The sequence below is a fragment of the Mytilus edulis genome, chromosome 8 (assembly GCF_963676685.1).
Source record: "Mytilus edulis chromosome 8, xbMytEdul2.2, whole genome shotgun sequence".
Classification (NCBI taxonomy): Eukaryota; Metazoa; Mollusca; class Bivalvia; order Mytilida; family Mytilidae; genus Mytilus; species Mytilus edulis.
The window spans coordinates 45,861,128-45,885,532 of NC_092351.1; the positions used below are offsets into that span (position 1 = coordinate 45,861,128).

General features: G+C 34.1%; 1 protein-coding gene across 1 annotated transcript; it reads left to right on the top strand.

Annotated features, from left to right (window-relative positions):
• Positions 1-3,573: 3,573 nt before the first annotated feature.
• Positions 3,574-22,422, top strand: LOC139485717 (NFX1-type zinc finger-containing protein 1-like). Its single transcript, XM_071270362.1, has 3 exons — positions 3,574-3,670; positions 9,327-15,985; positions 20,420-22,422. Exons 2-3 carry the CDS (start codon positions 9,364-9,366, stop codon positions 21,412-21,414), a joined length of 7,617 nt encoding a protein of 2,538 aa, XP_071126463.1. The 5' UTR covers positions 3,574-3,670; positions 9,327-9,363; the 3' UTR covers positions 21,415-22,422.
• The last annotated feature ends 1,983 nt before the right edge of the window (positions 22,423-24,405 follow it).

Genomic DNA, 24,405 nt, shown 5'->3' on the forward strand with positions numbered 1-24,405 from the left:
AAGTCTATACATATTACAGTGTGGATATTACAGAGGCTTGCCATGTGTTCTAATGGTCTCATCTCTGAATTCCATTTTAATTGTTGGTTTATTTTTGACAATGTGTATTGAATTTTTAGCTCACCTGGCCCGAAGGGCCAAGTGAGCTTTTCTCATCACTTGGCGTCCGTCGTCCGGCGTCGTCCGGCGTCGTCCGTCGTCCGTCGTCGTTAACTTTTACAAAAATCTTCTCCTCTGAAACTACTGGGCCAAATTTAACCAAACTTGGCCACAATCATCATTGGGGTATCTAGTTTAAAAAATGTGTTCGGTTACCCGGCCAACCAACCAAGATGGCCGCCATGGCTAAAAATAGAACATAGGGGTCAAATGCAGTTTTTGGCTTATAACTCTGAAACCGAAGCATTTAGAGCAAATCTGACATGGGGTTAAATTGTTTATTAAGTCAAGATCTATCTGCCCTAAAATTTTCAGACGAATCGGACAACCGGTTGTTGGGTTGCTGCCCCTGAATTGGCAATTTTAAGGAAATTTTGCCGTTATATGGTTATTATCTTGAATATTATTATAGATAGAGATAAACTGTAAACAGCAATAATGTTCAGCAAAGTAAGATCTACAAATAAGTCAACATGACCGAAATGGTCAGTTGACCCATATAGGAGTTATTGCCCTTTATAGTCAATTTTTAACCATTTTTCGTAAATCTTAGTAATCTTTTACAAAAATTTTCTCCTCTGAAACCACTGGGCCAAACTTATCCAAACTTGGCCACAATTATCTTTGGGGTATCTAGTTTAAAAAATGTGTCCAGGGACCCGGCCAACCAACCAAGATGGCCGCCATGGCTAAAAATAGAACATAGGGGTAAAATGCAGTTTTTGGCTTATAACTTAAAAACCAAAGCATTAAGAGCAAATCTGACTATTAGAAAATTGTTTATCAGGTCAAGATCTATCTACCCTGAAATTTTCAGATGAATCTGACAACCTGTTGTTGGGTTGCTGCCCCTGAATTGGTAATTTTAAGGAAATTTTACTGTTTTTGGTTATTATCTTGAAAATTATTAAAGATAGAAATAAACTGTAAACAGCAATAATGTTCAGCAAAGTAAGATTTACAAATAAGTCAACATGACCAAATGGTCAGTTGACCCATATAGGAGTTATTGCCCTTTATAGTCAATTTTTAACCATTTTTCGTAAATCTTAGTAATCTTTTACAAAAATCTTCTCCTCTGAAACTACTGGGCCAAATTAATCCAAACTTATCCACAATCATCTTTTGGGTATCTAGTTTAAAAAATGTGTCCGATGACCCGGCCATCCAACCAAGATGGCCGCCATGGCTAAAAATAGAAGATAGGGGTAAAATGCAGTTTTTGGCTTATAACTCAAAAACCAAAGCATTAAGAGCAAATCTGACAGGGGGATAAATTGTTTATCAGGTCAAGATCTATCTGCCCTGAAATTTTCAGATAAATCGGACAACCCGTTGTTGAGTTCCTGCCCCTGAATTGGTAATTTTAAGGAAATTTTACTGTTTTTGGTTATTATCTTGAAAATTATTATAGATAGAAATAAACTGTAAACAGCAATAATGTTCAGCAAAGTAAGATTTACAAATAAGTCAACATGACCGAAATGGTCAATTGACCCCCTAAGGAGTTATTGTCCTTTATAGTCAATTTTCAACAATTTTTATAAAATTTGTAAATTTTTACTAACATTTTCCACTGAAACTACTGGGCCAACTTCATTATAGATAGAGATAATTGTAAGCTGCAAGGATGTTCAGTAAAGTAAGATGCACAAACACATCACCATCACCAAAATACAATTTTGTCATGAATCCATCTGCTTCCTTTGTTTAATAGTCACATAGACCAAGGTGAGCGACACAGGCTCTTTAGAGCCTCTAGTTAGATAATGATAATCTATTAAATGGAGAGTGATATTTTGAATCAATATGTCAGTTGTAAAGAAATAAATATTTTTTTTTATGAAACAAGTTTCTCTTTATACATTGATATGTGATGTACAATACAGTTGTCAGAAAATACATGTCCAGTAGAGAATATTTCAAAATGTTCACAAGTTGACCGCTACTACAACATTATTGTAAGTCAATACAGAAATTATGTGGCCATAACAACCTTTAACACTTTCTTGACATGGTCATTAAAAACATTTAAGTGATCTTATCTTTAATTTACTATCATAGCTTAAAAAGTATGTACCCTATACTTGATGCACCGACTAAATCATACTGCATTTTGAACATGAAATACATAGATTACCAAAACTGCAATATGGATGGATGTTTTTCCAATAATAAGTCATTTGTAAGTTGTATCCACAAATGAAAAAAAAGGTAGCTGGTGGAATGTTAGTCCTTGAGGGTATAACCAGAGGCCAATATAGTCGGTACTGTGCAGTACTGGCATGAAATTATAAATATTATGTTATTGAAATTTGCCGTTTCAAAATTTTATAGTCCTGAAGTTTTGATACAGCACATAGTATTTTTTTTGCTATATTTGTTTCATGTAGACATGGTAGAGGTTTGAAATGATAAATTTTATATAACAACACCTGAATATACATACACATATATCCAGAGGTGGATTTCAGGAGTGTTGCAAGGATTATGGGGGAAGGGGGGGGGGGGGGGGGGGGGGTTGAAAATTGGATATTTTGGGAAATTCTTGAGCAGGCCTCTTCCTGGCATTCAGTGGGGCCCCCAGTGGATACGCCGATACTTATCCAATTGATGGAGAAAACATGATTTTTTCTGTTATTTTCTGTGTGAGATGCCCATTTTGATTATCTTGGAAGGGATGAAGGAGGATTTTATTCAGATTGACTATACATTTTCATCTGTTGCTACGCATTCTCATGTGTACACGATTGATTCCTGCCCATTTTGTGTTGCAAAGTATTCATTGACATCCTCGGTCTCTTGAAAGGAAACATATTTTCAGCTCTCACCAGTCCAAAATATTCCTCCCGAAGCTTGCTTGATTATATGTTTAGTGCTGGCCTCTTTGAGTGATAAAACAGATTAAGAACAGACAACATTGATGTCCTATTAACTGGTCAAGCCTTTACATGCACAGGCACTTGTTTCGGGAAAAAAATTACCTATATATTTTTTTTTTCTGAGACAAGTGCCTGTGCATGGTTGGGACATAATATTAAATCGGTTTCTTTAGATGGATTTAAAATTAAAGTAAGTAAAGTGAAGCAGTGGCGGATCCAGGGGTGGGGGGTTCCAGGGGTTGGAACCCCCTTTTTTTGGCCGATCAATGCATTTGAATGGGGACATAGTTGGAACCCCCCCTTTGAAATTGTCCTGGGTTGGGAACCCCCCCTTTTTAAAATGGCTGGATCCGCCACTGTGAAGCATGATGGTAAGCCTTTTATTTCAACTTCTATTACTCTAAAAGAGTTATCCACTATATAGTATTATTTGTCCTATGATATCAAATTGATGTGTATCGACTATTTGCTATACAGATCAAAATCGAAAGTAAAAGCGAAAGTAGGATTTACAGAAAATTACTCATTACGTAATACAAAGTTCAAAGTTAGACATTCCTACACTAATTGTCGATTGTCGATGATGATACGCATATATATTATAGTACCCGACATACATGAGAATAAAGGTAAGATACCAAAATTTATAATTATTATCATTTTTATGTATTTAGACATAATCATTAATCATGTTGCGCAGCGGTTCATTAAGTTACCATGGCACATGCACATGAATGGTATATATTTTGCTTAACTTTTAAATCGACCTCAGGCTTGCAATTATATTCGTGCTTGCCAACGCCATATAAACAATTCACGATACTCAATTTTCGACAGTTTACCAATCAGTGTTTTGCGTCAAATTTATTCTTTGTGGTATAACGTATCATGTTCCTCGAATCTTCAAGCAGTCATGAAATGCGGGGGGGGGGGGGCTAGGATGAAAAATTTTGTCCTGCATTTTTTTTTAGCTGTAATCTCTGTCCTGCCTTTTTATTTTTCACTCTAATCGGTCCTGCCTTTTTTTTTTTTAGTTTATCCTGACTTTTTTTTTTGCAAGTGTCACATCCTGCCTTTTTTTTACTCAAAACTCCTGTCCTGCCTATTTTTTTCAAATTTCATCCTAGCCCCCCCCCCCCCCCCCCCCCCCATAAAAATCAAATGGTAGCTCCCTAAGACTTTAAAGTTTTAGGGAAATTCAAAACATTAAAAGACCGATATGTAGGATAAAGCAAAAATCGTAATTCTCATAATCATTAATACCGGATCTGTCTGTTCTTGTCTTGTCTTGTATTGTGCTGAGATTTTTTATGACTAGATTTAAATATAGTGACAGTCATTAGTGCAGTGATATACGTTAAATTCTAGTACTGCTCAAGTCGACACTAGGGATCATTTTGACCTTGTTTTACGGTATTTATGATTATTTCATTATTGAAGACCCTCCAGCAACTATCAAGATGAAAAACAGGAATAAAAACTTTGACCATTGATCATTTGTATTTTTTTTTTCTATACATTGACATAGCTCCCGTGTACGTGTACTTCATAATCCTTTATTTTCTGTTAAAGGGTCTGAACACGACTTGATGCAAATTTAACCCTTGAGTGTAAAAGGTCATATGGCAATACATTGATGTTTTTTTCAACAAATGATTTGATACCGGGAAATTGGTGGTCTTACTTTAATTTAAACCATTTCAGCTATCTAGTTTTAACCACAGGCGCTTTGGTATAATATGATACAGTTATTTTTTTTTTGTTGATTAAGATATTCAATTTTCTATATTTATAATACATATCTATCACTTCTGTGCATATCGCACCTACAGAAAATACCTAATTTTACAATCCATACTAAGAAAAATTGGGTATGGTTTTATATACAAGAAAGGCAAGTTTCGTATTCTTTGATATCAAGTTCAATTCTTCATGCAGAAACGACCACTTTTTTTCTGTGTCCAGTAGCATCGTATATTCTTAAAATATTTTCTCGCATAATGCCTGGACATCGGTGGACATGCAACATTACACAGTGTGACACGTTTACAAATGAAAATCAACACTCAGACTAGTCATTAAGTAGGACAATAAATGAACTAAAGACAAACCCGGGACACAGAAGTACAAACAATAGACCATCAACTCGATCTGAAAACCAAAAGTAAAATAGAAACATGGATTACGAAAAATATGCAGGGGCGACATCAGAGAGTGAAGAGAACTTGCTTCTTGCAAGACACTTTCAGTGAAAACAATTTGATATGAAGACAATCATATGAAGACAATCTTTAATTTGTTGTTTTTTTTTTTGTTTTTTTTTTTTGAAATTTAAAACATGAGGCCTCATTTGCCTCAATGTAGTTTGAAAAAAAAACGTTGTAGCATGGAGTCAGCTTAACTAAAGTCCTTTAAAGTCAATTGAGGATCTATCTATTCATAAAAGGGGGTTCCTAACCCGGGTTTGAGGGGTGGGGGTATCCAACTATATGTCCCCATTCAAATGCTAGATGTCCCCATTCAAATGCATTGATCGTCAGAAAAAATTGGGGTTCCACCCTGGACCCCCCCACCGAAAGATGAAATTATATCCCGAATCAATTAGGTCCTTAAGATGAGATACTAGTATATACATTGGTGTCATATATATACAAGACTCACTTTGTCATAAGTGGAAAATATACACAAACACCCACCCCCATGGTAAAGTTTGTGACACTTTATTGAGGTTGTTTTATTTATTTATGATTTTTTTTCTATGCAAGTAATAGGGATAAAACTACCATGCAGGTGATGCAACTATTTGTATAAAGCTAAATGCATTTCAGAAGTAGAAGAAATAGGTGCTTCATACCTTGTAAGCATATATTTATACCCTATGTTCTTAAGTTTTTATCATGTATCTGGTGTCCTTGCATTTACCTTATTTTCATTGTTCAGTGAGATCTTGAAAAAAAATATAGTTTTTCATGCGAGTGAATTTCTCACTTATTATGAGTAACAACAGGGACGTCACCAGCCCTCTAAACAACACAACATAGTAAAATAAAGCTTGAGCGACACGAACCTCATCCCATGCTTGTGTTATACTAATATAGGTTGGTCTTTCAAAGAAAGTATTTGGTATGACTGTTCTAAGATAGCTTTATTTAACATCGCAAGACAAGACATATCATAGGATATTTCATTGACATGGCTACAGAACATTTTTGAAAAGGTCCTATTCACTGTTTTTACTACCAATCTTCTTAAGCATTCTAACGAAAATTCAGATATAAGTATGAAAACTGAAAAATAAACCGGAAAGCACAGGGGGCATCATTTTCGATATTAAAATGAAAATATAGCGCTGCGCGAAGCAATTACGCCAAACAATTTTTATGAGGATTTTATACAAAAAATTTAGATATATATCGTGAAGAACATGATATTTTTTCTAATTGTTTGTGCAATCAAAGTGGATAGATTGCGAAGTCTTATATTATTTTGAACTATACGTTAAACCACTGTGCAGTTAGTTTTAAAAACAAGTCCATTGACAATATCTCTAAAACTGTCGCATCGTTTGATATATATATAATGTATATCAAACAGTTTTGGTTTTGTAAGACTGGCTTTCCTTTCTATATCTTATAATTTGCTAAGTCTCTAAACTGTCAATATCTTTATAACAAGTCCAGTCAGTAGATTATTTTTTTGTTTTATATTGACAGTCTGATCGAATGAGTGGCACACTATTTAAAATTACTATATTACGTAAGTGACCCTTGGCAATGCTTATAACCATGTATTTACCTTATTTACTGTAATAGTGCTACATTTTGATTGAATGGAAGAAATGGTATTTTATCACACATTTTTTTTTTATCAATTTAGATTTTTTTTCTCTGCCAGTTTATGTCATTAGAGAATTCAATGTAGCCGTGGTATTTCAATAAAAAATTTCAAACAGACGATAAGCGATTCAGATTATTTATTCAGAACTATTTGTTTTTTAAATTAATCAAAAGATAACAGCGAATTTCAAATTTATTGGTCGTAATGGACAAAAGGAATTCTTTGTTGGATAGTTTACTCTTAATTTGCAATATTGTGTTTGTCCTTCACTAATGCCGAGAGGTCACTTGCTAGATAAAGCGCCCATCATTTTGGAGAACAGTATGTAACAACTGACCAACTCATAGTAAGTCCAGTAATGTGTGAAGATTAAGTACTAGTATGTAAATATTTGCTACTGAACGTTAAACAATATCCATCCAATCAAAATGATTCAATACACGTGTATTCCCTCAAATTTGAATTCAATTTTTTTATTTTGCTTTTCAGATTCTTACTATCTGCATCATACCAAGTTCATATTAAACGACTATATTGAGTCTATTATCGATTGCAAGACGATCATATATTGCCTTTTATAATTGATTTTAAGCCCACATATCGGTACGGTGTAGGTGAAATACTGCACCAGACCATTGGTGTCGCAATGAACGATGTGCTCTCCTTGTATTTGGGAGGTTGTGGACTGGATTCCAGCCGGACCAAATAATATTTTAACATGTTTACACTATAGTATCTGCTTCACACTGCCTGTCCGCTATATACACACTCTGCTTTTAAGAGTTTGACCAACTAATAGTAGCTTGTAGGTAGAATAATGTTAAGATGTAGACCATTAATATCCCAACTCAGCGTGATAGTAAGTAAGTAAGTTAGTAAGTAAGAAATGACTTTATTTAATTTGCAATAGTTGTGTGAAAGGTACAAAACAAATACATTCATACCACATTAGCATATCACATAAACATTTGTTTAATCGAATATCCATGTAATAGTTGCCACTGAACATTACGCGCCATTCTATTTATGTGAAGCTGTTGGCATTTTTATTAATGCCTGCCAGCAGTTTTAATTACATGAGCAAAACAAGTAATAGCTTTTCAAAAAAGCTAGCCGTCTCTTAGCTGTGGTAAATGAAAAGTGTTTTCGCTTTGTAGATTAATTCATTCAGAATAGCCTTGCAATCACAAATTTTACCACACAAGTTAGGTCACACGCTTTGAAGTAGTATACCGTTTATTGTTGTGTGTTTACAAAATTCCAGGAGATTCTGGTATTCATAGATAAATGTTACCTGTGTACAAATATGCATGATTAATGACCAGGCAAAATCTTATTGCTAAAATAGAGAGGACAAGTCCGATACTCTACGGGATTGAATGACATTTACTAGGTTTGGATTGTCCCAACCAATCAACGAACTTTAAGTATTTACGTCCAGTAATATCTTCCAATCAGGTAGTAAGAAGCATCCAGCCCGCAGACTGTTCATCGTTCAATTCTTAATAACGTCAATAAAAAAAATCAAAAGTTTAGAATGTTGATATTTAAAAATTTTGATAAAAAATTGAAGAAAAAAATTGTTTTAAGTTCATGATTTGTCAATTAAGAAAAACGTTTCCAGAAAAAAAGAATTGCATTGCTACATGTAGTGTTTGTTATGTCACTATACTGCACATAGAGATTTAATCTACTAACTAATTAAAACACAATATAGCAAAATACAAAATCAGCTATATAAATCCCACCAAATCGGGGATGATATCTCAGGTGGTCCAGAAGGAATTTCACACTGATTCACATGCCCACCGTCGTTCTGGTCATGTAAGTACACATTTGGTGATATCCAAGTATCTTTGAAACATACAAGTGTATTCGTTAACGATCAACCAACTCGAACCAGCGTTCGTAAATTTTCGAACGGATGACTGCAACTTTACATTTGGTTTGATAGCTTCTCTGTAAGCAATAACACTCTTTCGAGGAAATCCAAAAAGGGAGCACAATCCCTGGAATAACATATCAACTCGGAGATATATACTCAATATGCAGTATAGTCACATGACGAACACGGTCAAACAGAGGTATTGTCCCTTATTGGTGATTTAGCATTTGACAATCATTAAATCAATTTGATCGATATATCTGTAGATCGAAAACTGATTTGCAGAGGCCCATGGAAATTGGTGCATTTTTGAAAATATTTGGTCTTGATAAGCTTTAAACATAACATGGTTGCTACACTACAAACACAATTAATAGCAATGATTTCACTTGAATGCAATGAAAAATAGGATTCAGGAAAGACTCTAGTCGTAAAAAATTAAATTTGTTTCAAAATTATATTAATTTCGTCAGGCTCGAAGAATCGATTACTTTAATTTTGTAAACAAATAGTTTTCACACGTGAACAGTACAAACTCTTATAATTTTAAATGTTTATTTTAGACTTCCCTAAAGAAAGCAATTGTTGACAGTCAACAAAATGGCAGTTTGCAGTCCAGGCATGGATATAACCGTAGATTATCTCCGTCACATGTGTATTTCAAATTTAGAAGATGATAAAATACTTGAATTTCTGTCTACATCATCGAGTGAGCTACACCAATTCACAAGTTCTGCAGTGCTCACGAATGAAGCTACTGAAATCTTACTTCATCTTGTTGCGTGCGCATCACGGGTTGAACTACAATCATCCCGTCAGAAAGTTCTACAGCTTCTTCAAACATTGACAGAATCACCAATTCTGAACAATAGTGGAGCAAAACTACTAATAATGAACAGTAGCAGTTGCAAGAATTACCATTCATACCAATGCCTTCTCGTTGATTTTCTGACTGTACTCCAAAAATTGAATGTAACAATTCCGTCGGCACTAGATACGCCACAAAAAATTGGATTGGTCACTCTTCTTCAAAAGCAAATAAAAGGATATGAAGATTTAAAAAATAAGCAACAACTTCAAGAAGATATTGACGAACTTCAAAGCTGTCTTATACGAAAACTTACAGAAAGAGCTGAAATCGCAAGAAATGTTAAGAATTCGAAGAAGGAGATAATTGCAGAGGATAAATTAAAACCACCAGACGATTTCCGGTGTCTTTCGGTAATGCCAGAGGAAGACGACATGCTTTACCAAACAATTTTTCTCCGAAGGAACAAAGCTACAGGGGGATACAATGACCTAGATCACTACTTAGATGTTCAGTTTCGACTGTACAGAGAAGACTGTATTATACCTTTACGTGAGGTCTACGAGGAATTTATAACAAAAGATAAAGAAAATCAAAGATTTCGTTTAGAAAGTGGACGCATCTACAGGGACGTTATAATACAAAGGACAACAAGTACTTCATTGGACCATGGCGAAGTTTTTATTATTCAGCTAGATGACGAACATCGACAGCGTATCCGCTGGAACAATTCGAAACGATTGATATTTGGATCGGTTTTGCTTTTGTCATTTGACCGTTTCAAATCTTTGTTATTTGCATTGGTGTCAGATTCTAAACCTGACGAAATGAGAAAGACAGGTTCATTTAAAATCAAAATATTTAAAACTAGGCCGAATCAGCAGATACCCAGAGAAAACCCAGGAATACTTCTTGAAGCAACATCTGCATACTTTGAGGCATACCATCATGTTTTAACCGCTCTGCAATCAATCGAAGAAGACACATTGCCATTTCAGCAATATATTGTACATTGCAATAGTTCAGTTGATATGCCAAATTATCTTGCTATTGACCCGGATGTGAGATTTGATTTAAGATCGATACTATCTATAACCCAGTCCAAAAATGAGTTAAGTGAAAGTTTGGAAGAAGATTTAGACGATTTACCAGTGGCATTGACAAAGCATGTGCAAAAATCAGCAATAAAAGAAAAAAAGATTGAGAAACCAGATGTCGAAAAACATATGATAAAGGTGACAGATCAAAATCGATGGCCTTCTGCAGAAGAACTTCGTATGGATGAATCACAGAAGGCGGCATATATATCTGCTCTTACAAAAGAATTTGTCCTGATCCAAGGACCACCTGGGACTGGAAAAACTTACATTGGTCTGCAAATTGCCAAAACGTTACTTCACAACAAAGACAAGTGGAAAAACACACGAAATAATGATCATGATGGGGAAAGGACCGAGAAGAAACAATGCATTTTAATAGTGTGCTATACCAATCACGCACTGGATCAGTTTGTTGAAGGAATCATTCGATTCATCCCAGAAAGAGAACTAAATAATGATATCCCTGCTGTTATTAGAATTGGAAACCAAAGTAAAAATCCTGCAGTTGACAAATACTCTATTAAAAATCAACGGTATAAAGTTCCAAAAAGAAGACATGCGCATGATGTAATAGAAGCAGCTGATCGTACAAAAAATACTGTTTTATCTACTCGTGCAATAATGAAAATAATTCAAGGTAAAGATATTGTTCTCAATTTCCAACAGTTAAAACCGTTCATGTTAGAACATCACGTTCTTAATTTTCAAGAGGATCCCCCAAATGATTGGTTGGACTGGATTCATGTATCTCCTAAATCGTGGTTTTATGAAGTTCAGAGGAAAAGGTCACAGAAAAAACGCAGACAAAAACCTACTAAAACTGTGGTCAAAGCAAATTCACAACAGCCATTACTTAACATAATGACAGAGGCCGAATACGAATACCATGAAAGGTCATTAGACGAGAACGCAGAATGTAGCCTTAATGTTAATCTGATTGGTATTGATGTCAACAATCAGTTAAGTGAGATTTTGACCGACGTGCAAGACCAATCATGCCAAGAAATTCTACAGGAAGAAGCAGGAGTTGTTTTAAATGAGTTAAAATCAGGTATTACGGCAAAGGATGATTTAATTGAAGGAACAGAAGACTTGTGGACGCTTTCGTTGGAGAATAGGTGGAAATTATATCGCTATTGGTTATTGAAATATGTTGAATACCTAAAGGAAAAGCTTCAGACGAAAGAGAACGAGTTCAACCGGATTTTTGAAGATTACAAAAAGGCCAGAGCAGAACTTGATGAAGAAATTTTACGACAAGCATCTGTTATTGCTATGACAACAACTGGTGCTGCAAAATATCACGAACTACTAATGAAAATAGGCCCTCAGATAACAATCATAGAAGAAGCTGCAGAGGTACCAGAAGCTCACATCGTGACTGCAATTAATCCAGCATGCGAACATTTAATTTTGATCGGCGATCACAAACAATTAGAACCGAAACCAGCTGTTCGTGAATTAGCTACACGGTTCAATCTTTCGATTTCGTTGTTTGAGAGAATGCTAAATAATGGCTTAGAATACGATTGCCTGCAAAGACAGCATAGAATGAGACCAGAAATTTCAGAATTAGTAAGACACATGTATCCAAAGCTTTATGACAATTCAAATGTTCTAGAGTATGAGAATGTTCGAGGTATTCGACAAAATCTGTTCTTCATTAATCACGAGCATCACGAACAGTATAATGCAGATGGCAAAAGTTTCACAAATGAACACGAAGCAGAATATGTGAAAGAACTTTGCACTTATCTATTGAAGCAAGGTTACAAGCGAAAGGAAATAACAATTCTTGCTGCATATACAGGTCAGATGTTTTTGATACGAAGCAAAATGCCACGAGCTGAATTTGAAGGAATTAATATAAGTGTTTTGGACAACTACCAGGGAGAAGAGAATGCAATTATATTATTGTCTTTGGTGCGAAATAATGAGAATGGTGACATTGGTTTCTTGAGACGTGAAAATAGAATATGTGTTGCATTGTCAAGAGCTAAAAAAGGTCTTTACATTATTGGAAATAGTGGAACATTAACAAAAGATTCCAAGGAATGGAGAACAGTGGTACAGAAAATTAAGTCAAATAACCAGACAGACACGAACCATGCATATCCAAGGCCAGATTGCGGAACGTCTTTTGGTAAAGCCTTACCATTATATTGTCAAAACCACCCAAAAGAAGAAGGTGTGCGAGCTGAATTACCTGCAGATTTTGCCAGAGCACCCGAAGGAGGATGTGAACTATTTTGTGAATTCAGATTGGAATGTGGTCATGTTTGCTGTTTGAGGTGTCATCCATACGATAAAGACCACACGAGATATGAATGTAGGAAAACTTGTCCACACGTATGCAAAGAAAGCCATAAATGTAAAAGACACTGTCATTTTCCCGAATCTTGTGATTGTGAAGTTATTATTGAAAGGACACTTGAATGTCTTCACACAGCAAAGCTCAAGTGCCACATTGATCCTTCAGAATACTATTGCCTTGTTGAAGTGCAGCGTACGTTAAAATGCGACCATAACGTCATCTTGAAATGTCATATAAACTATGATAACTTTATATGCAGGAGAACTGTAACATGTACACGAAAAGAATGTGGTCATGAGTATAAACGCAAATGTTATGACTTATCTTTTGAACGAATAAACAAATGTGAAATCAAAGTTGAGAAAACGCTCAAATGTGGTCATATAGATATAATTCAATGTTATCGGAGTAAAAGTAACTTACCCTTTGCATGTACACAACAATGTCTAAAACAGTGTGACAACAATCATATTTGCGATCGCGTATGTCATTTTTCAAACAAATGTCACTGTATGGTAAAGATAAATAAAACATTACCACGATGCGGTCATAATGTTCTTATTGCATGTTCGAAAGAGGTTGACCAAATGACAAATTGCATGGAAGAGATAGAGTTTACACTTGAAATATGCGGACATCATACACAAATAACTTGCAGTGAGAAGCACAAAATTGAAACTGCTGAACCTTCGAAGAGAGAGTTGTATGAAAAGCAAACCAAATGTAGTGAGATGATTCAAGTAGACTTACCGCAATGTGGTCACACAAAACTTGCCGAATGCTGGAAGTCGATTGAAATAAAAGAGACCGACAAAGGTACTATGTTGGACGATATACAGGATATATATGATCTGAAATGTTTGAAGGAAGTAGTTTTTAATCTAGAATGTGGACATTTGACAACAACAATTTGTTACAAGAAATTAGCTTACGAGCAGGAATCTGAATTAATGCAAACAGAGGGAAATGCCGGAATTAAATGTGAAACTATGGTTGATTTGGATTTAGTATGTGGTCATGGAATTGTGGTCAAATGCTTTGAGAGATTTTGTTACGAAAACATGAGAAAACAGTTTTCCTCTTCCGTCGTGTTAGCACGAACATTTACAAATATCAAATGTACATCGATGGTAGATATTGGGCTTAGATGTGGTCATATGGGACGAACTGTGTGTTGGAAAAAAGAACAACAGACGGGAAACAATATTTATGAACTAGATGTAAATTGTCAGGAACTTATTGAAATACGAATTGGCCAATGTGGCCACACTAAAACGGTTCAATGTTATCAAAGACATACACATTCGGAATGTCATAAAAAGTCTCTGTATATGTACCCGAAATGTGGACATGAAAGGTACTTTGAATGTTGTCAACATCCAGATATGCAAAAATTGCAACTTATAGCTGCAATGGCACAGAAAAGGCGTGAGATGGGAAGGCGGTATAATTATCGTGAGGAAGTCGAATTTAAAATACCGTTATGTGAACATCTATTAGATAAGCAACTGTCTTGCGGTCATAAGATTATTGTAAAGTGTGGGATGTCCGACAATGCAGTTTGCAATCAAAACTGCGAACAGATTTTGATTTGCGGTCACTCTTGTACAAGTACTTGTACAATATGTTCAGTAAATATCACTCACAAAGAATGCATGCGTAAATGTGGTAAGCGTTTGTTCTGTGGCCATAATTGCAATGGTAAGACATGTATGCAATGTAGATCGTGTAACAAGAAATGTTCTTTTTCATGTGCTCATGATATTTGCAAGCTAAATTGTAGAGACAATTGCGTTCCTTGCAAAAAGTCTTGCTCTTGGAAGTGCTCACACTTTCAGTGTTCGAAATTATGTTCAGAGGAATGTGATCGACCGCTGTGTTTAAAAGATTGTGAAAACAAACTGACTTGTGGTCATAAATGCGCAGGATTTTGTAGCGAGCCGTGTCCGGTTTCTTGCAAGGAATGTGATGCAGCAAACTTTTATGAAGTTAATGAAGGAATAAAAACCGTCACAATAAAAGAATGCGGACATTCATTTGGGTATAAATATCTCGATAACCACATGGAAGAGACTGCTAATGAATTAACATCACAATGCCCAGGCTGTGAACGAGTTTTTAATTGGCATCCACGGTATGATAAAATACTAAAAAGGAAGAAACTGTTTACAGAAGAACTTAAAAAGAATTTTCAAAAGATAACAAAACAATCTAATTACACATTTCCATTGTGTGATTCAAAAATTGTTCAACAATTCCACAATTATATTGGGTCGTTTAATACCTATGTACAAATCATCAGCTACATAGCTCGAGACAGGAATAATGTCCAGATCAAATCCGTTCAGGCATATGCTGAAAATATTTTGAAGGCAATGAGAAGGACAACAAGTAAATGCCTACAGAATTGGATAGATGTCTCTGATGCGTTATTTTGCTTACATGTAAAGTGGATTTTACAAATTGTAACAAGCAATGAAAAACTTCTTGAAAGGAAATTTAATGGTAAAAACATAACCCTCAATCAAGACGAAAATGAGTGCACATATTCTCATGATATTCCTAAAGGTAATAAATATTCCTCTACTGAATTTAAAGATATAAAGACATCTGAATCTGACGTTAAAGGTAAAAAAAGAAATGTAGAAAACACTAAATCCGAAGTTATCGATCTATCAACAATGTTTGGAGAAAAAAGCGTAGTCCGTCTGAATCAAAAATCAAATGAAATCGGATGTGATGGAGACACGTCAACAAATCAAAAAGTTGAAGAGATACCAAACACGGAAGTCGAGGAATGTCTAACTGGACTGGAAATGGTAAAGATGATCGAAGACAAAATGAGAAATAATAAGAAAAGTGAAGTTAAACGATTACTGAATATTATAATTCCCTTCATGAGAGATGAACCTCATTTTACAGAAGCAATGCAATATCCACAGCTCGCCTCTGTGACAGCTATTGGTGTCCACGAGAAAGACTGGAAAATATGCAAACAAGGTAAAATATAGAGAAATTTATCTAATTTAAATATGATATTTCAAATTTTGTTCCTACCTAGTTGTGATTGAAAACCGAAAATTGTTAATATTTATATTAGTACTTTTGCATGATTTTCCTTCAAAACAAACTCCCTTGGTGTCGCAAATATGAGTAAAATGTGGTAAAGATACTGACTCATTACAACGGAACTGAAGGCTTATATTTCAATAGATTGTACAGCAATTTATATATGGCATATATGTCACTTGGCGTTGATTAAAATATCAGATGAGTTGTAAGCACAATCTACATTTTTCTTACTGTAGGGAGTGATGATGAACTAGAGTTAATCAATAAAGTTATCATTTGTGTAGTTTAAACATTTATGATACGGTTCAGTAGTAATCGATATTGTTTTATACAACCACTATTTTTTTGCAATCGTATAATGATATGACGTTTTGGTCGTCATCGTCGTTGAGATACATTTTGTATAAGTGCATGAATCTCTATGAAATTGTTTTACAAGTTCCCATACCTAAAAGTAAATGTCGGGATTGATTTTTGGGGGCAATGACCCAAACCGATGAGGTATAAGGGACCAAAAAGCTGACCAAAACTTATAGATTTTTCTAGTATCCGGACAATAACTTGGAGTATAAATCTATCATGGATCGCAATGACATTGTAGCAAAATGTTCCATTCCATAAGAAAAGGAAGGTTGGTTGAATTTGAGGATTATGACCTAAACTGTTTCGGAAAAAAAGGCCGCAAACAAAGATGTTTCTGATACTTTGTATAAATTGCTTTTTTTACCAATTTCAACGGGGTAAAAAATGTATTCTTGAAATTCTTTAATATGCTCAAACTAGCCGTGTACTTAGATTTTGGATTTTGTGCTTTGTTATCAAATTGGTCCTAAGGGGTACAAAATTTACAACTGGATATGACCATACTTATAAATATAAATAGATGGTAATTACATGCAATTGGATTTTCCTATTTTGTCTGATTTCTTGCAGAAGGTTTAACAATTAATTTAATTGTCGTTTTCACCTGTACACGAATGTTTTTGTGTGTGGATTGAATCAGTCTAGGAAGTGGTTTAGAATGCTATATTTATTTCTCTAATTCTTATCCGATTTATTCGTTTTCTGACTGGTTGATTATTTCTATCTAATCAACGTGTGGTTCGTTTGATCTTTGCTTGTCAAAGGTCACAATTCGACTATGACATCATGAAAAGAGACGACCATGCCTGATTATGTAATATACAAGGAACACATCGTTTTGCAGATCATTCGAAACAAAAGGATTATGATTGTCTGAAAATTGTCTAAAAGAGGGACAAAAGGTATCAGAGGGACAGTCAAACTCATAAATCAAAAATAAACTGACAACGCCTGGCTAAAAATGATTAAGACAAACAGACAAACAATAGAACACATGACACAACATATAAAACTACAGAATAAGCAACACTAACCCCACCAAAAACTAGGAATGATATCAGGTGCTCCGGAAGGGTAAGCAGATCCTGCTACACATATGGCACCCGTGTTGCTTATGTTAAAACAAATCAAATAAATAGTGTAATTCGGTAGGTCACATTCATGAAAGGGTAGGGGATTGTAGTTACGACAAAAGGAACATATCCGATATCATTTGTGAACGGTTATTCCATAACGGTCAACCAACTCGTGATGGCGTCCGTAAAATTAACGGATTTGGAACTCGTTGCTTAATAGCTTCCTTGTGAACAGCAGCCCTCTAAAATTCATTAGAAAAACAAATTCCACCACCTCACCAAATATCGTGCGATTCGATATGTATCAACTCTCTAGTAACATTCTACATATTTAAATTTGATTTTTTTTTAAACTGTTTTGAGTGGATAAATATTGTATCACACTCGAATAAGTGGTTGGATTTATATATATTGAAACTAACCTTGTATTTTGATTTTACATATTGCACCATATTAGGAAAAAATCCAATTTTAAATTTTTCAGTACTTTGCAAACTTTCATTCGGTATCATAAAACTATGTTGTTTGGGTTCAGCATCTGCGGTCTTATCAAACGGCGCCCTGATTTTTATTTATATTTGGGTCATTTTCAAAACATGTCGAATTTTCAGTACACCCATGCTAATGTTTTAATTTTTAATGGAAATTTCAGTTGTAATGGCTTAAATGAAAGCTTGTCGGATTTGTGATTCAGAACATTAATAATAAACACACCTTACATATATTTTGGTAAGATTAAACTGCATTTTAAGTCCGATTTTGAGGGTATTTGTGTGCGTACAGTGTCAGAAAAAACATTTCAAATGATTTTTTTTCGATTTTCTGATCGCCTTGATATCTGCAAAAGGGACTTTTTAAGAACGTTGATTATTGCTCGAACGAAAAATCGTAGCTTCTTTATCATTGTATGTAACATATTATCTACAAACTAAATTCAATCAGCGTACGGGAGGTTCATGTCCATCCTGTTACCGCTACTTAAATCAGCCGTTAAAATATTCTCCCTATGAATATTGAATCAGTCAGTGTTGATTTCAAAAGTGCAAAGTAATTTTTACATGTAAAACGTCTTTTCTTGAACGACAGTGTAGAGAAAAGAAATTTAAGACATTTAGTGAAAAAAATAGAGTGTACTTTTTTCATGTCTATGCTGTTACCAACAATTTTGATTAATTACACTAACAGTATGCTTGTAAAAAGTGCAATAACGTGTTGGAAACCAAATTATCAATAGAAAACCATAATCACTTCACCAAAGGGAGTAGTTATTTCTAAGGATTTTCTTATCCCAGGCATTGATTACCTTAACCGTATTTGGCACATTTTTTTTGAATTTTGGATCCTCAATGCTCTTCAACTTTGTACTTGTTTGGCACTTTAAATATTTTGATATGAGCGTCACTGATGAGTCTTATGTAGACGAAACGCGCGTCTGGCGTACTAAATTATAATCCTGGTACATTTGATAACTATTCAAGTTCACAACAGCAATCAAAAACGAAGAAATTTGTCTATCCTGTTATGTCTTTCCTCTTACTATGGTTGCTATGGTTACAGTAACAGGCTAGACAATTGTAGACAAAAACGTCGTTAATTTTTTATCTTAACATACAGGTGCAAAACGAATGAAATATTTCGTTGTTTGAACTCATCTTAAGGTTATACATGTAACGTCTTAATCTTCCCAATTAAGCATTTGCAGACCTGTGCAATACTGATATCGGTAACAGGATAGACAAAAAGGTAACAGGATAGACTTTTATATGGTGATAATTATATCAGAAACATACGTTCCTGTTACCAATGAAATAAAGGGAAAAGTAAACTAACTTATGAGGGATTTACTTGATGTTTGCCTGGGTTTATTTGAAAGGGTGAACAAATGCCGAACAATATAAAATTGCTATCTTAGACTTGCATTACTGGTGGTAATTTTTACAACCTTTGAAAGCCAGTTTTTAGAGGCATTTTTCGGTACAACCTGGAAAATAGGCAAACAATCTATTATTTTACAGAATGAATATATATATAAGTTTATTTTCTTGAAAACCATCTAATTGGCTACGTAAACAAGCTTAACATTTTATCTAAATCTTTTCTTAATAACCCATAATTTCTTTTGAAAATGGTAACAGGAAATTAAAGACAAAATATTGTACCACCGATCAAAAAATGTTTGAAGATATTCTTGTATGACATCATTAAGATTGCATCTTTTAATATGTTGATCTTAAAGTACTGTTTGTTTTGATTTTCTTATGTTGAGGGTTGTTTGAATAAGTGACTTTTAATAAAAAAAAAAAATAACTTCAAAATTCGATATTTTTTTTTAAATGACCTATTTATGTTCGTTGTTCAGTTACATGACAAGTTGATATGATGCACTAGACATCAATGCCTGTTCTTTATTCAGTGATCAACGTCAATCTATAGCTATACGTTTAGTTTCTCAGTGACCACGAGTAACAGAACACTTACAATATGTGGTCTTATGACTTATAAAATACTGTACACTTTCAGTCAGATAGAGGTCACACCAACTTTTGATCATTTCATGTTTTATTGATTATCGGTACATAAATTATTGATGCATGTTGTTACTGTCAGCCAAATATTAAAAAAAAGTTGTCAATAAAATTTTGAGAATGCTCCGTTTTAATCAAGAAGATACTTTAGATGTTTAATAAACGATATTTTGTGAAGCAGACACAAACACTTAAAAAATTACAATGAAGACCATGTTCTAAAAATTTCTGAAACATAGTTTTAGGATGTCTATTTTATTTCATATTAAAAATAAATTTGTAATAATAATAATCTTTTGTATAACATAACTGTTTAATCTAATATTCAAAAGCGTTCTTTTTTATGGTTTTCCTTTTCAAAAACAGAACAATGTAAAGCTGATTTTATTCCATTCTAGGCCATCTTACACCAATCTTGATTCATCAAAATTGTTATACTTGTTCTGATGCTTCGTTCTCAAAAGTGCCTGCAGAGTCAAAAGAAGGAGTTCTTTGGCAAACACATTTTCAGCCTCTAACTGAAAATTCAGAATGGAATAGATACAATCAAGGTCATGGAAATTTAATAGGCGCACAGCAGAACAGAAATAAACGAAACAAATCTAATAAAAATAGGATGCCTGAAACATTTGAAAAGGATACAACACTAACAAACACCCAAGAATTTCGTACATATTTACAAGGAAGTAATCGTTCAGCAGATAATTTAACACTTCAGGATTACATACATCCAAATGCAGCTGGCAGTTCTTATAGAGGAAACAATCGCGGACGCGGGCGTGGTAGAGGCAAGAAAAATCAACAAAAAGTTGAGGTGCCTGGACGTTCATTTCATACTCGTCGAGCTGGATATCAAGGGAATGATACGGATTTTAACTCTCCAGTTGTGCGACCACAAAGGGGTCACAGAGCTACAAATTTTATGGAATCGAATTTTGCACGATCCACCGAAGGCAGAGGGACAGGTCATAATGGAATTTGGCAGAGAAATGCTGTTCCTCATCCAGATCAAATTGTTCCTCATCATGTTCAAGTAGCAGGTCATACTGAAATGTGGCAGAGAAATAGTGCTCCTCATCGTGAGCAAGGTGTTCCTCATCATGATCTAGTAGCAGGTCATGATGGAATCTGGCAGAGAAATAGTGTTCCTTATCAGGAGCAGATTACTGGAACATTTGAAATAAATATGAAACAAAACATGATAAATAATGAACCGATCGTAAACAACATGCCTTTAGGAGGATTTGGCCGTCCGAAATATGATCCTGGTTCGTTTGATTCATTACATGATAGAGGAGGCTACAGAGGCGGATGGGGATATAGAAGAGGTGATAGAGGCGGCCCAAGAGGCGGGTGGGGATATAGAAGAGGCGGTAGAGACAATATAAACTGACAAACCATTTATTATTGAAGGAATATCATACCAAAACTTACTAATGAATAAATCATGTTAGTGTATATTGTTTACCAGGAAAAATTATGAGAACTGTTTTGTTTTGTCTTTTAATTGCTAGTGATTATGTTATGTAGCAATTTATATTTGGCAATGAATACGTAGTGTAGCCATCTTATTTGGCAGTGATTATGTAATGTAGTTATTCATATTTTGCAGTGATTATGTAATGCAGCCATTTATATTTGGCAGTGATTATGTAATATAGCCATCTATATTTGACTGTGATATGTACAAATGATGTAATGTAGTGATGAAGTTTTGAATTGAAATAAAGCCATACATATTTTGCAGTGATTATATGATGTAGCAATCTATATATTGCAGTTAAATAATATTTTTTTGTTACTTTGTATACTTCTATGGTCGGGTTGTTGTCTCTTTGCTGTGTTTTTGTAAGAATATACTACTTTTCGGAATTTTCGGTTAATAATGCTCTTCCCTTTCGTATTTAAATTGGCTTTTAAATTAGGTTTATTTTTGTGTAACTTGTAAGGTTTATGAAGACGAAAAATGTGACTGGCGTACCAAATTATAAGCTTTTTTTGTACCTTTGTACGTACTTAAGATTTTTGCTTCCTAGTGGCTCTTTATTTTCTCAAAATCTATCATGAATCCATTGTATGATCAAATACGCTAGTGTTCGTTGGCTCTATCTATTTTACTGTCTGTCCCTTGTATGAATAGCTTAAATTAATTCATATGCTAAAGGATATAATGTATTTATTTAACTGGCATGATCAGTACAGTACACCATTATTGAAAATATTGTAAAAGTTGTGAAATAGCTGAAAACGTTTTAGCCTGTATTCGTCGGATTTAGACGCAGTAGTTTACTAATGACAAATTGCCCTAACTTGTGCATAAACATTAGGTATCAAATCTATTTTAGTGTTTTGTAAGCTTGGTTTTCTAGCCATTTAGGAATTTTGGAAAAAGGAAAACAAATTGTATTGCTTGTTATTAGAAGTATTACCTTATTATTTAATTTTTGTACCAATCAGTAACATTATAGGATGATTTTTGCATTTATTGAACTGTATACGAATTTATATATTGTATGTATCAAATTTCACTTAAGTTTATAGATTCTTACAATGCTTTTATTTCTTTTAATATATTAATTGTTTTTATTTTTAAACGCTGATATTATGATATGAAGAAGTATAAGTTATTGGGAAAGAAAATGGAGTTGTATTGAAAAGAATATGGAGTTGAATAGTTTTAAAGAATACGGATTGGTATTGTTAAGAATATGCAGTTGTATTGTTAAGAATATAGAGTTGTATTGTTAAGAATATGCAGTTGTATTGTAAAGAATATGGAGTTTAATAGTTAAGAATATGGAGTTGTATTGTTAAGAATATGGAGTTGTATTGTAAATAATATGGAATTGTATTGTTAAGAATTTGGAGTGGTATTGTTAAGAATATGGAGTTGTATTGTCAAGAGAGTTGTATTGTTAAGAATATGGAGTTGTATTGTTAAGAATATGGAGTTGTATTGTAAAGAATATGGAGTGGTATTGTTAAGAATATGGAGTTGTATTGTAAATAATATGGAATTGTATTGTTAAGAATTTGGAGTGGTATTGTTAAGAATATGGAGTTGTATTGTTAAGAGAGTTGTATTGTTAAGAATATTGAGTGGTATTGTAAAGAATATGGAGTTGAATAGTTAAGAATATGGAGTTGTATTGTCAAGAATATGGAGTTGTATTGTTAAGAATATGGAGTTGTATTGTAAATAATATGGAATTGTATTGTTAAGAATATGGAGTTGTATTGTAAATAATATGGAATTGTATTGTTAAGAATATGGAGTGGTATTGTAAAGAATATGGAGTTGTATTGTAAATAATATGGAATTGTATTGTTAAGAATTTGGAGTGGTATTGTTAAGAATATGGAGTTGTATTGTTAAGAGAGTTGTATTGTAAAGAATATGGAGTTGTATTGTTAAGAATGTGGAGTGGTTTTGTAAAGAATATGGAGTGGTATTGTTAAGAATATGGAGTTGTATTGTAAATAATATGGAATTGTATTGTAAAGAATATGGAGTGGTATTGTAAAGAATATGGAGTGGTATTGTTAAGAATATGGAGTTGTATTGTTAAGAATGTGGAGTGGTTTTGTAAAGAATATGGAGTGGTATTGTTAAGAATATGGAGTTGTATTGTAAAGAATATGGAATGGTATTGTTAAGAATATGGAGTTGTATTGTAAAGAATATGGAGTTTATTGTTAAGAATATGGAGTTGTATTGTTAAGAATATGGAGTTGTATTGTAAATAATATGGAGTTGAATAGTTAAGAATATGGAGTTGTATCCGTAGGGGTTCAGTAGTTAACGTATAACGAATTTATCGGACGCTGGACTTTTTCTGCTGCGTTTTGTTGAAAAATAAACAATGAAACACAACAAAAGCAATAGATGACGTCACCAGTAATGCGTCATGAACCCCCTATGAAACTTACTAACCCCCTACAGTCTCATAGGGGGTCACCACGTGACGGCGTTTAACCAATCACAACGTGATAATTTATCTGTGGTCCGATAATAATTTGTATTCGACAAGGGAATGCAATTGAAATAAGCCTTAGGGATACAATTATTTTGAAGAGGAGAAATACAACGGTATCGAAGTTATGATATTTATAGATTATCGTTGATCATCTCAACGAGATTGATTTTCTCGCTCGAGCTGGGACGGCGAAAGCGAGAAAGGCAATCGAGTTGAGATGAACAATGATAATCTGTTTATCGCTATTTTACCTATGACCATGTTGTCAATTTCATATCAATTTCGTTAGCAACACCACTGTCGATTCTAATATGACGTCCTTATTACGCTTTGTAAACAAAGTCGTGTTCTAATGAGCACAAAATATGTATGACACCTGCGCACAAATTTACTGTTTATATTGAAGT

Bases quoted from the DNA above. Each gene is read 5' to 3' on its own strand.
- LOC139485717 (XM_071270362.1), top strand. From the start codon at position 9,364: ATGGCAGTTTGCAGTCCAGGCATGGATATAACCGTAGATTATCTCCGT. The intron at 15,986-20,419 runs GTAAAATATAGA...ATTCCATTCTAG, and splicing joins CTGGAAAATATGCAAACAAG to GCCATCTTACACCAATCTTG.